Genomic DNA, 13,235 nt, shown 5'->3' with positions numbered 1-13,235 from the left:
TGTGACCAGCTGCTTGGACTACTGCAATTCATTATTTCAAAGCTTACCAGCATATACATTGCAGCATTTACAACACTTGCAAAATATGGCAGCCATGCTGCTAATTGAAATTAAACTGAATGATCATATATCTTGGAGGAGAAGTCCATTAATGGCTATTAATCAATTATACTTAGGGAATAGCCACTGCTATTAGTTGCATCAGTAGCATGGGATCTTCTTAGTGTTTGGGTAATTGCCAGGTTCTTGTGGCCTGGTTTTTGGCCTCTGTTGGAAACAGGATGCTGGGCTTGATGGACCCTTGGTCTGTCCCAGCATGGCAATTTCTTATGTTCTTATGTTCTTATCTCTACTCTTATAAGCATTGTACTGCCTGCCTATAACATTTCGGGTGCATTTAAAATTGTTTCAATTGTGTTCCTCTGCCTTCATTCTAAGATACCAACTTACTTAGTCCAACAGCTATGTATACCAAGTAGATACTGGAAATCATCCCAGCACATTTTGCTGGCCTTACTATCTGGCAACTCACCAGAAAACTTGTATCTGTTTTGCCCTGTATTTGTGGAAGAGTTTGCTGCAAGATTGTAGAATGGAAGACAGATTAAAGCATGAATTTTTACACTGGCATTTGATGTTCTTGACCTAATACATAATCTTGTTATTGGTCAGTAGCGAACAGTCTTAGATATTTTAGTTACTTTTCATATAGGTTTTAAAATACAAGAGGTATGTTTTCTTTCTATTTTATTTAGCTAGCAGTCATTTCCTGCTTTTGTAGAAGTTACAAGCAATGGAAATACCTGGTGGAAGGAGGAGAAATGAGTGAATTAGGCTTAAATTTAACTGCTTTAGATGTCATGCTAATATATATGAAAGCAGGATGTGAATCACCAGCATAAGGCACTGACAAGCTGAACTTTTGGTACACATTGCAGGAAGACTTTGGACAGCTAACCATAGTTGCAGACATCCACCAAATAAGGTATGATACTAAACCGATTCTGGGGGCAGAATGTCCCTGCTAATCAAACAGATTCGTAATGAACTCTAGCCAATTGAAGGCCTGACAATGGTCTGTTGACATTACAGGGTATCTCTATGATTTGCAGATCCAGTCAGGATATGAAGGCAGCTCAGTAATATCTAATCTTGTATATGGAAGGCCCGACCTCAAGATGCTAATCAAATAGATGTCTAGGAATTTGCTAAACATTGATAGATGCCTAGCACCCTTATAAGCCAGAAACTTAAAATGATAAGCTAAAGCTCTACCTACAATGAACACACATAAATCTATACGCAGAAGAGCTGCAACCAGGAAGATCACAACAGACAACAGAAGTTGTTGGGAGTAGGAGTCATCACAAAGGGTCCTTGTTCACTGAGACAGATCCTGCTAAAGACTGTGATTTGGCCAATATCTTCTGAAACAGCTAAACTTCAGGTGATATAAAGCTTAGTTAAATATTCTCTTTAAGGATAGCTAACCAGCCTCACAGGGTAGCAATGAAGGTAGTGAGCTTTGTTAATACATTCTAGGTGAATTCCTATTTGTCTATTGGTTAGTGTGCTTAGTATGTTTTTTTGGGATATGGAGCTGGGGAGCAGGCAGTATTACCCGAGATTATAATCAGTTTGTACTTGGTTATAGATCCTGGGAGGTAAAGGGATCCACTAAGGGTCATCTATAAACCAGTTGGGAACCCAGAGGTGGAAGGAGCCACAAAGGGTCAGCCTTGTATGTTACAATTATAACCAGCCAGGAGAAAAATTCATGGCAACAGGAATCCAAGATTTTGAGATTCGTTTTCTGATTTATGATCCCTGCTTTGCTATGGGTTGGACAAGGACCCTGTGCAAAGAGGATTGTACACCTTAAGTTTAGGCAGGCATGCCTCTGAATGCTGTCTAGGAAGAAGGGAAAAGTAGTGGACAATAGTGAGAAAGATTAGCAATAAAGAGCCCCTTACAAGTTCTGTAAAGAGATTTTTTCAGCCATAAAGTATTAGAATAAAACATTTATGCTGTGTTTTCTTTTTTCTGAGTAAAAAATAGCAACACTAGCTTATTTTGTGTTTATTGAGATTTAGGTGCATTTGCTCATACCTGAATCATTAAACAGGAGAACAACTGAAAAGTCTTTTAAATAAACTGGGCCAGATATTGGTATTGACCAGTTGAGTAACTTAGCCAGATAGAAATTATCTGGCTAAGTTATGATGTGTATTCAGTGATATGGCTAAGATGCTGAATATATGCATATAACTAAGCACCTAGCCGGATAAGTCCTAAGCAGCTATGTCTAAAACTGCTATCAGGCGCTAGTTAGCCAGATAAGTTATGCAGCTAACTCGATTCGCCTACTACATGCCCACAATTTATGCGGCTAACTTTAGCCAGATAAGTGACTTCTACAGGCTAAGCACATATTCAGCATCCACTGTTTATCCACATAAGTCCTACTTATCCGGCTAAATAGAACTAAACATATTTTGAATATCGACCTCACTAAGGGCCGGATTTTAAAAGCTCTACGTGCGCTGGTCCTATTTTTAAAAGGTTCGGCGATGCGCCCGGGACGCGTGTAAGTCCCAGGGCTTTACTAAAGGAGCGGTCCGGGGGCAGGATGAGGGCGGGGCCATTGCCGCTGTGTTGCCGTCGAGCACAACTTGCACATGCCCGGAGGCAGGTGCAAAAGGTAAGATAAAAGTCAGGGGGGGTTAGAGTACGGCTGGGGGGGGTAATGATTAGGGGTGAGAAGGTCAGGCTAGGGGGAAGGCAGCGCAGCTTGGCGCGTGCAAGGTGCACAATTGTGCACCCCCCTTGCACGTGCTGACCCACCATTTTATAACATGCGCGTCGATGTGTGCACGCCAGGTAGCACACACACAAGGACGCACTCGTGCAGCTTTTAAAATCTACCCCTAAATATATTTTGCTGATCAAAATGTAAATGTTTTTGTTTAGTTTAGTTTCTTTAACTAACTCAAAGAAAGACTGATCATATCACTCCCATACTTCAAGACCTCCACTGGCTCCCAATCACCTATCGCTCTCAATACAAAACACTCACTATCATACATAACACACTTTACAAAAATAATTCCCCATGGATCGAAGATATGCCACACTTCCATCAGACCAACCGCCCCACCAGAAACTCCCTTGCTGGCACCCTCTACACCCCTTCACTCAAAATTGCTCACCTCACATCCACCAGAGAGAGAGCCTTCTCCATTGCCGGCCCCACCCTCTGGAACTCCCTCCCCACCGAGCTCCGACTAGAACCATCACTTAATCAATTCAAAAAAGGAATCAAGACCTGGTTATTTAAACAGGCCTATCCCAACACTTCACAACCCTAGCACTGTGACTCTATCACAACACTCTAACTCTATCGCAACACTCTTACCTCCCCCTGCCCCCCCATACTCCTCCCCCCCACCCACCTCCACCACCTTCCTTCCTCTAAGCAGCTTCCTTTACAGTTACCAACGCACCTTTCCCACCTCTACCCACAGCTCCCTTGTACAGTTCCACCCCCTCCCCCTCCCCCTCTTACTTTTCCCTCTCCCTCGCCTCTTGTACAATTACTCATAATGATCGCCATATCACGTATATGACACCCCCCTCCTACACCACCCTACCCTCCATCCCCCCTCCCCATCTTGCCCCTTTATTCCCCTGCCACCCTTCGCCTCCCTCAACCCCTCCTCCCCGACCTCCCCACTGCGCTTCACCCCCCACCCCCTCGCACCACCTCCCCTTGTACATAATTAATTTCTGTCTAACTTTGTCTAATACTGTCTAATTTTGTCTAATATGGTTTATTATATGTATATATACTGTCTAATATGTCTAATATGTCTAACATGTCTAATATGGTTTATTATATGGTTTATTATATTTAGTATATGTCTAATTTTTGTCTAATATGGTTTATTACATGTAATCTCGTTTAACTGTGACGCACGTTGGCACCACAGTAAAGTTAACTTACCTCTTAACTATCTATCTTTCCTCCACCTATCATTGTAATTTCCTTTCTCAGTTACATGTAAACCGACATGATGTTTTTTTTTTACGAATGCTGGTATATAAAAGTTATAAAATAAATAAATAAATAACTATAATTTGTAGTCTGCTTATGTATGATGCTTTATGTTAGGATTCACTGTGTTTTGAACCAGCAGGAAGCATAGACAGGAAATGTCCCATAATAAAGCTTGGGTACATTCTCATCTATCTTGCCTGTTAGTGTGTTTTTAATTGTATTTGGTATAATGAGGTATGGACTTGGGAGTAAATAAGGATGTTCACTACATCAGCCTGTTGTCAAATTCAGAAGTGACTTCAGGGTGAATAAGGACAGTCACCATGGTCCCCCACCCTCACCCTCACCCCTGAGTATACAGTATCAAGTAGAAATACATAAATTTGTCTTATCATTCTGCCATGAAGCTAAAGAAGCAGCGGTGTCAGCTGAGCTAGTAAAGGAAAGTTAACTATTTTAGCATGGTTGCTTATATTCCTACCCTGGTCAGAGCTAATATATAAGAACCACCATATTGAGTCAGACCCAATGGTCTGCAAGCCCAGTATTCTGCTTTCAGCAATGGCCAATCCAGGTCACAAGTTCCTGGTACAATCCCAGATAGTATTTATTTATTTAACAGCTTTTCTATACCGACATTAAAATACACATCATATCGGTTTACATTTTAACGTAAAAAAGGAGAAAATTACAATAAACAGGGAAAGGGGGAACGGGGTAACTGATAAATACGAAAGGAAGCACAGAGAGGCAAAATTTAGCAAAAATGAAAACTAAAGAGAATACAGTACGCAAAATGTAAAACATATCTACAAATATACAAGCAGTATATTTGTATATATATATAGTAGATAGATTCCATTCTGTTTATGCCCAAGGATGATCAGGAACTGGTTAATAACAGTTTGTGGTGTTTTTCTCCAGAAATTTGTCCAAACCTGTATTAAATCCAGCTACACTAACTGCCTTTGCCACATCCTTTGGCAATTAATTCCAGACCTTATTTATGCATTAAGTGAAAAAATATTATCTCTGACTTGGTACAAATGTGCTACTTAATATCATCATGGAGTGTGCCCTAGTCTTTTTATTTTTTTAAAGCGCAAATCAATTTCCATTTACCTTTTCCACTCCATTCATAAATTTATGGGCATTTATCATATCTCCTTTTAACCATCTCATCTTCAAGCTAACCTCTTTAGCTTTCCTCACAGGGGAGCTGTTCCATATTCTTTATCATTTTGGTTGTTTCTGTCTAGACTTTCTGAAACAGTTTTGATGGCCCTTGCTCTGCTTGCTATTTACTAGAGAGGTCTGTTATAAGTAAAAATGAAATAAACGTAGTCTAATATGGACAGAAAAATTATTTTAAATGTTGAAAGGTACAAGGGGGGACCCTTAGATTGAAAGCCCTCTGGGGATAAGGAAACACCTACAGTACCTGATTGTATTCCACTTTGAATTGTCACAAAAGATAGAATATAAAAAAAAAAATTAAAAAAAAATCATTTGTTTTGATTCATAGCAGTTTGACCTTTATTATTTAAATTTTTTTAAACTGAAACTTCCTTCCTTTTAATATAGGCAAACTTTTTCACATTGATTTTGGCTACATTCTGGGTCGGGATCCTAAACCTCTGCCACCCCCGATGAAACTCAACAAAGAAATGGTAGAGGGGATGGGAGGCACACAGAGCGAACAGTACCAGGCATTTCGGAAGCAATGCTATACAGCTTTTCTGCATCTACGCAGGTAACAAAACAAATATAAAAATATGTTTCTTCTAGGACAAGCAGGATGGTGGTCCTCACACATAGGTGTCATCATCATATGAAATCCGGCATGGAAAACACTGACCATGCCCAGCATGCCACTATCCATGTATCTACGTAGGGTCCCTCTTCATTCTCTTCTTTTCCACAGAGCTATTGTCTCACGGTTGTGGAGCTCTGCTCTCTTTTTTTGTGTGTTCAAGTAATGTCCCGATCAGTTCCAACATTTTCTGCTCCGGGGTCCCTCTTCTCCTTACCGGCATAGTTGGTAGGGCAGCGCGATAAGTTTTTCTCTCTTCTGTGCAGTCGATTCCAGTAGTGTCTCGCTCTTGGTGGCTGCTGGGCACCGACTGTTCGCTGAGTCCTTTTGTAATTGTGTCGGGATTTTGTCGATGCCCCCCGTGTCCATGGACACTGGGGGCAACTTACGATGTTAGGGGGTGTCGTTTTTGTGACCAGATGACCCCCAAAGGCCGTCGCGCCTGTCTAAACAAAATGGAGAAGCTCTTCGGTTCCAAAAATATAAACCTTTGACTCCGACGGGGGCATCAACTCTGAGAGGCTGCGGGGACCCAATGGTAACTGAGCCTTCGTTGTCCACTCCCCTGCCAGGGCTCCCACTGGAGAAGAGGGGCCGGGGATTGGCCGTAATTGGTGTTTTCATACCTCAGGACATCGGGATCGTCTCCATCCTCAGCACCAGGGAAAGACCAGGCTGAGCACTGAGGAAAGTCATGGAAGCATCGCCACTAGTCACCGTCTTCACATGCCCCCGGGCTCGGGTCAGCACATGCGCCTGTTGTGATGCCCCCGAAGTGACTCCACAAAGAGGAGGTGCTGTCTTCCATCAAACCTGGGAATCTCAGGTATTCCCCACCGATACTGGTGCCAGGCACTGATCTGTCTTGGGGATCTGGTGATGCCTCTGCCTCCTCCATCCATCTTGTCCTCGGTGGACTTTCAAGAGGAGTTGGACCGCAGGGTACAATTGGCGGTGATATGAGCCCTGCAGGGCATCAAGCTGCTGGCCTCGCCAGTGCTTCCACTGATGCCGAAGCCTGCACCCTCGATGTTGGCACCGCTGCTGGAGCACCTCAATATCCTTCTTGGTGTCCTCTCCACGCAGCCGCTGCCAATGCCCGGGGTCCATCGATAACCCAGCAGCCACCAGTGCGATTTCAATTGTGGGTTCCTCCAAGGAGGAAGGGCCAGTGCAGCCCGTGGCACTGCCGAGGTTCTTGGTTCCATGACTGGCATTCCCTGGTCCGGTTCCGGGTTCTTCGGGGGGCCTCAGTACCTTTGGTGCCCTCGGTGCCTAAGCCGAGGGGCCAGGGTAGGGGCCCTCCACTGGTGACGTTGGGTGATCTTAGTGAGAAAGATGTCCCGTATGACCCATGGAGGAATGATACCTCCAGGTTCTCATCTGATGACTCGGAGGATCTTCCCTCAGACTCATCTCCTCTGGAGAAGCAATGCCGGTCCCTGCCAGAGGACTTGACCTTTGCGGGGTTTGTCTGGGCCATGGCAGAAACCATTCCATTTCAGCTTCTGATGGGAGAGGATGCCAGGCATAAGATGCTAGAGGTTCTCCATTTTGTTGATGCCCCGAAGGAACTGTTGGCTGTTCCCAAACATGAGATCTTCAAGGAGTTACTCCTTAGAATCTGTGCCTCCAGTAAATAGGAAGGCTGATGGTATTATCTGGTACAGCAGGCTTTGGGGTTTGAGAAGTGTCAACGTTCACATTAGTTTGTCATGGTAGTGTCCGCCCTCAAGAAGGCCAAGCATTCCCTTACCCATGCCTCCAACTCAGGTCGAGAGCACAGAGCGCTGGATGCAATGGGCAGGAAGGTGTTTCAGGGCACCATGTTGATTGCCCTCATTGCTTCCTATCAGCTGTACATGACGCAGTACTCCTGGAACCTCTGAAAACAGGTCCAGGAGTTATACGAGCATCTGCCCCAGCAGCAACAGGTCGCTTTTTTGGTTCTTTTCCAGCAGGGCTTGGAATGCAGCAAGCACAAAGTGTGCTCCACCTATGACATGTTCGAAACTTCCACAAGGGTGGCTGCGGCTGGCATTGGTGCCCGCAGGATGGCCTGGTTTTGAGCCTCTGATCTCCAGCCGGAGGTCTAGGAGAAGCTCACGGATGTCCCATTCACGAGCGAAACCCTTTTGGCGATAAGGTAAGGGAATGCTGTAGCTCAGTTGAAGTATCACCACGAGACCCTTCAGCATCTTTTGGCCAGTACATCGGACCTGACATCCTCTGCCAGGAAATCCTCGTGGCAGGGCTCGCAAAGGTCTTTTTACCACCAAAGGAAATATTATCCTCCAGCCTCTCATACCCGTGCTCAACCTTTGAACTCTAGGAGACACCCTAGACAGCAGCGGACCCCCAAGCCCCAGCCGGCACTCCAACCAAGCACCGCTACAGAGTTTTGACTGACTGTGAGGGAACATAAGCCAATTGATCTCGGAGGTTGGCTGTGGTTCTTTGCAGACTGCTGGCACAGTGTCACCTCTGGCCAGTGGGGGATATCGACTCAACTTTCTGGGTATTCCTGTGGACTCTCCCTCGTGCCTTTCTTGGGGGTCAGTCCTCACATCAGGAAATACTCTTGATGGAGCTCTCTGCCCTTGTAACGGCCAGAGCAATCAAACCCATCCCGCTGCAGCAGCAAGGGAGAGGGTTCTATTCTCGCTATTTCCTGATTCCAAAGAGAAAAAAAAAAAGGGGGGGGGGGGGTCGCCTATGTATGCCCTGAGAGCCTTGAAACAGTTTCTAAAACGAGAAAAGTTCAAAATGGTCTCTTTGGGTACCCTAATTCACCTCCTGCAGAAAGGGGACTGGCTTTGCGTCTTCTATCTGAAAAATGCATACGCCCACATCAAGATCTTCCCCAGCCACAGGAAGTATCTTCAGTTTGTTGTGGGCAAGAGGCACTTCCAGTACATGGTGTTGCGTTTGGCCTCACCTCTGCCTCTCGTGTCTTCACCAAGTTCCTGGAAGCAGTGGGAGCGCACATCCACCTCTAGGGGTATAGGTGTTCCCCTACTTGGAAGACTGGCTGGTTAAGAGCACCACGCAGGAGGGAGTGCTTCAGTCTCTGCACTTGACCATTCAAGTGTTGGAGTCCCTCGGGTTTGTCATCGGTGCCTGGCTGGACACAGCTCAGGCCAGAGGCTATCTGCCTCGCGATTGGGCACTCGCACTGGTGTGCCTTGCAGATCTGGTTAACCGAAGCCAGCAGGTCTCAGCCCGCCTTATGCTCCATCCTCTGGGTCACATGGCTGCCACTGTCCATGTTACGCCCTTGGCTCGCTTGCATATGGGCAGGGCCCATTGGACCCTGTGGTCTCAAAGGCAGCAGGCAACCCAGGACCTCCTTTTGTGCATCCGCATTACTCTGCTTCTCCGGTCCTCCTTGCCTTGGTGAGAGAGCCTGCCCAATTTGGAGCAGGGGGTTCCTCTCCAGTCTCCCCCTTCCCAGGTTGTGCTCACCATGGATGCGTTAACTCTGGGGTGGGGTGTCCATGTGGAGGGCCTCCACACTCAGAGTATGTGGTCTGCTCAGGAAGCTCAGTACCAGATTAACTTCCTGGAGCTTCAAGCGATCCGTTGTACACTCTGGGCATTCTGGGATCGCTTGTCAAACAAGCCAGTCCTGATCCAGACCCATAACCAGGTGGCAATGTGGTACATCATCAAACAGGGAGGTACGAGATCATTCTGATTTGGTCATGGGCTCAGTCTCAGGGCATTCTTCTCTGAGTGGTATACCTGGTGGGGATAGAGAATGTGGTGGCGGACCAACTGAGTTGGACCTTCTGATCCCACAAGTGGTCTCTGAATCCAGGAGTGATGAACTTGACCTTCCACCTCTGGGAATCTCTACATGTGGATATCCTCCCCTTCCCCTGCAACAGCAAGGTGAAAAACTCCTGCTCCCTTTACAGGAGGGACGGCAAACCAACCATTGACACCTTTGCCCGCCATTGGGGCAGGAGACTTCTGTACACATATCCACTGCTTCCTCTGGTGATGAAGACTCTCTTGAAGCTCCAGCAGGACAGGGGAACCATGATCCTCATAACCCCTCATTGGCCAAGGCAGTTCTTGTTCTCGCTCCTGTGGGATCTCTCTATCAGGGACCCGATCGGTCTGGGGACTTGCCCCGACCTTGTCACACAGGATCATGGCAGGCTTTGTTAATCCCAACCTCAGGGCGTTGTCTCTGACAGCCTGGATGTTAGGATACTAATTCTGCAGCCCCTTCACCTGTCGGATGGTGTATCTCAGGTTCTGATAGCTTCCAGGAAGCCTTCCACTTGGAAGTCTTATGGCCTGAAGTTGAGGAGGTTTGCCTTGTAGTGTGAGCATCATGGGTTAGATCCATTCTCCTGCTCTACACTGACATTGCTTGACTATCTGCTACACCTTTCGAATACTGGCTTGAAGACCACCTCAGTCAGGGTTCACTTGAGCGCCATCGGGGCCTACCACCAGGGGGTCGATGGTTCGCCCATCTCTGTGCAGCCTATGGTGGGGCATTTCATGCTAGGTCTGTTTCAATTAAAGCCTCTTCTGCATCCTCCTGCTGTGTCCTGGGACCTTAATGTGGCATTGGCTCAATTCATGAAGGGTCCTTTTGAGCCACTGTGCACATGTGACCTGAAGTACCTAACCTTGAAGGTCATGTTTTTGGTCACGGACACTTCTGTGCACAGGATCAGTGAGCTTCAGGCATTGGTTACGTACCCTCCATACACAAAGTTCTTTCATGATAGGGTGATTCTGGGTACACACCCTGAATTCCCGCCTAAGGTTGTGACTGATTTCCATCTTAACCAGTCAATCATCCTGTCCACCTTTTTTTCTCAAGCCTGATTCGCACCAGGGCAAACGGGCTCTGCAAAGCTTGGATTGCAAGAGGCCTTGGCATTCTACCCTGAGTAAACAGCAGACCACAGGAAGTCTATGCAACTCTTCATCTCTTTTGACAAAAATAGATTAGGAGTTATGGTTGCTAAGCAGACCCTGTCTAACTGGCTGGCGGATTGCATTTCTTTCTGCTATGCACAAGCAGGACTGCAGCTTGGGGGCAAAGTCAAAGATCACTCCATCAGAGCCATGGTGGCTTCAATGGACCACCTGAGAGCAGTCCCCATAACTGAGATCTGCAGGGCTGCAACATGGAGTTCCCTCCACACTTTCACTGCTCACTACTGTTTGGACAGAGGTGGCCGAAACGATAGCTGTTTTGGCCAGGCTCTCCCCCGGAATCTCTTTCAGCTGTAGAACCCAACTCTTCCTGCCTAGGGCCCTTTTTTTGGGTTCAGGCTGTTACCAACAGCACCTGTGTTGTTGTTCCCTCTGGCACCTAGTTGGGTTCCTGTTGGTCTTCCTTGTGGTTTGGGAACAGCCTGCAGCTATGGATTCACCCGTGTGTGAGGACTACCTTCCTGCTTATCCTAGGAGAAAGCAGAGTTGCTTACCAGTAACAGGTGCTCTCCTAGGACAGCAGGATGTTAGTCCTCATGAAACCTGCCTGCCGCCCTGCAGAGTTCGGTTTCTCCTATGTTTATTTTATTTTTTCATAATTCTATGTTAAAAGACTGAAGAGGGACCCCATGTGAAGGCGTGGATACTGACATGCTGGACATGCTCAGTGTGCAAGTCAAAGTTTCCATCTGATTATGTCACTCATATGTAAGGACTAACATCCTGCTGTCCTAGGAGAACACATGTTACAGGTAAGCAGCTTTGCTTTATATTGTATTTCAATTTTATCCCAGGACAAGCAGGATGCTAGTCCTCACATATGGGTGATGTCACTGACGGAACCCTATCATGGAAACCTTTGTCAAAGTTTCTTGAAACTTTTGACTGGCACACTGAGCCCACTGAGCATGCCCAGCATGCCATGATATTCTCAGCCACAGGGGTCTCCCTTCAGTCTTCGTTTTTCCACGCTGCTTTTGGCATCACAGAGTAGGAGCCTGTGTGAGATTTCTCACACAATTCTGACTGAAAATCAGATAAAAATTCTTTTTTTTTCTCTCCCACAATCGGGGTTTCCCTCGTTACCACCGGCCGGTGAGTACATAAATTCCCTTCTGACTCATTTGAGTTTAAGATTTTTTTCTTCAGATATCCATCGACGGCTGTCGAGGTTATCATGGCCATGGGATTTAAAAAATGTCCCAAATGTAATCGGATCATGTCAATTACGGATCCGCACCTCGAGTGTGTACTTTGGGCCAAATTCATGATGTCTCATCCTGCCCGAAATGTCAGAAATGACTGCTAAAGGTCGGAAAGCAGGACAAGAAAAGATGGAACACATGTTTCATCTTCAACTCTTACCTTCCCCATCGATGTCCACTCAGTCGTCTCCGGCCGGAGCTTCAAAAAGAATCATACTTAAAAAAAAAACCGTCAACTGGAAAGTTCAGGGGACCGTTTATCACCGACCCCATCCGCGGCATCGACAAAATCAGCATCGGAACATCGGTCAAAACATCGGCACCGACATCGACATCCTTCGATTCCGGAATCTACTATCCCCGGAGAAGTCGACAGCTAAGCGGCCTCGCCTTCAGGAAACACAGAGGCCTTCGACACCGAGGCGTTCACCTTCTCTCGATGTGCCAGTCATCGAACCTCCACAGGGCCCTGTGGTAGGACCGATAATGCCCCCACTGCCACCATGTATAGCTGCTCTGCCTGCACCAGCTATTACGGAGGAATTGAGTGGATTTATCCGCCAAGCAGTGTTAGAAGCACTCCAGGAGCATCAACCATCGATGCCGATGCCCTCGCTGAAGCCGACACCACTGTCAATGCCAGTGCCCACAACGATGCCGGCGCCTTTGCCGATACCAGCACCGGCGCCTATGCCGGTGCCCACGCAGATTCCGGGGCCATCTCCAGGACCAGCACCGATGCTATTACCTGGGGCTCCAGGACAACCAGAATTCGCACTATTCCAGATGCTGATGAATAGATTTGAAGCCCTCATCGGTGCCATTCCACCACAACCTATCCCTGCTAAGCCTGGAGGACTAGGGGATATTCCTGGACAGGGACCTGTTGATGAACCTCAACCAGGGCCTTCAGGACTCGATAGACCACTGATTCCATCACTTCCACCGAGGTCTACTCCTCCTTCTCCTTCCGGACAAGTGCCATATGACTCATGGGAAGAGAAACACACTGATTCTTCATTGGAAAGCTTCATGTCTGACCCGTCTCATCCTGAAGGCAGGAAGAAGTCTCCACCAGAAGACTTGTCCTTCACCAATTTTATAAAAGACACAATCCCCTTCAATGTAGTGTCTGAGGAGGATACACGACAGCAGACTTTAGAAGTCTTACAATTTGTTGACCCTCCAAAAGAAG

At 46.6% G+C, this 13,235-nt stretch overlaps 1 protein-coding gene across 1 annotated transcript in view; it reads left to right on the top strand.

Annotated features, from left to right (window-relative positions):
• The window catches only part of PIK3C3 (phosphatidylinositol 3-kinase catalytic subunit type 3), a 498,179-nt gene that overhangs the window by 330,929 nt on the left and 154,015 nt on the right, over window positions 1-13,235 (top strand). The window contains 1 exon segment of the mRNA XM_029581010.1: window positions 5,642-5,810. Within this exon segment, the coding sequence (XP_029436870.1) occupies window positions 5,642-5,810 (169 nt within the window).

This window comes from Rhinatrema bivittatum, chromosome 1 (genome assembly GCF_901001135.1).
Source record: "Rhinatrema bivittatum chromosome 1, aRhiBiv1.1, whole genome shotgun sequence".
In the NCBI taxonomy this organism is placed as follows: domain Eukaryota; kingdom Metazoa; phylum Chordata; class Amphibia; order Gymnophiona; family Rhinatrematidae; genus Rhinatrema; species Rhinatrema bivittatum.
This window is presented reverse-complemented; position numbering and strand designations above follow the sequence as displayed.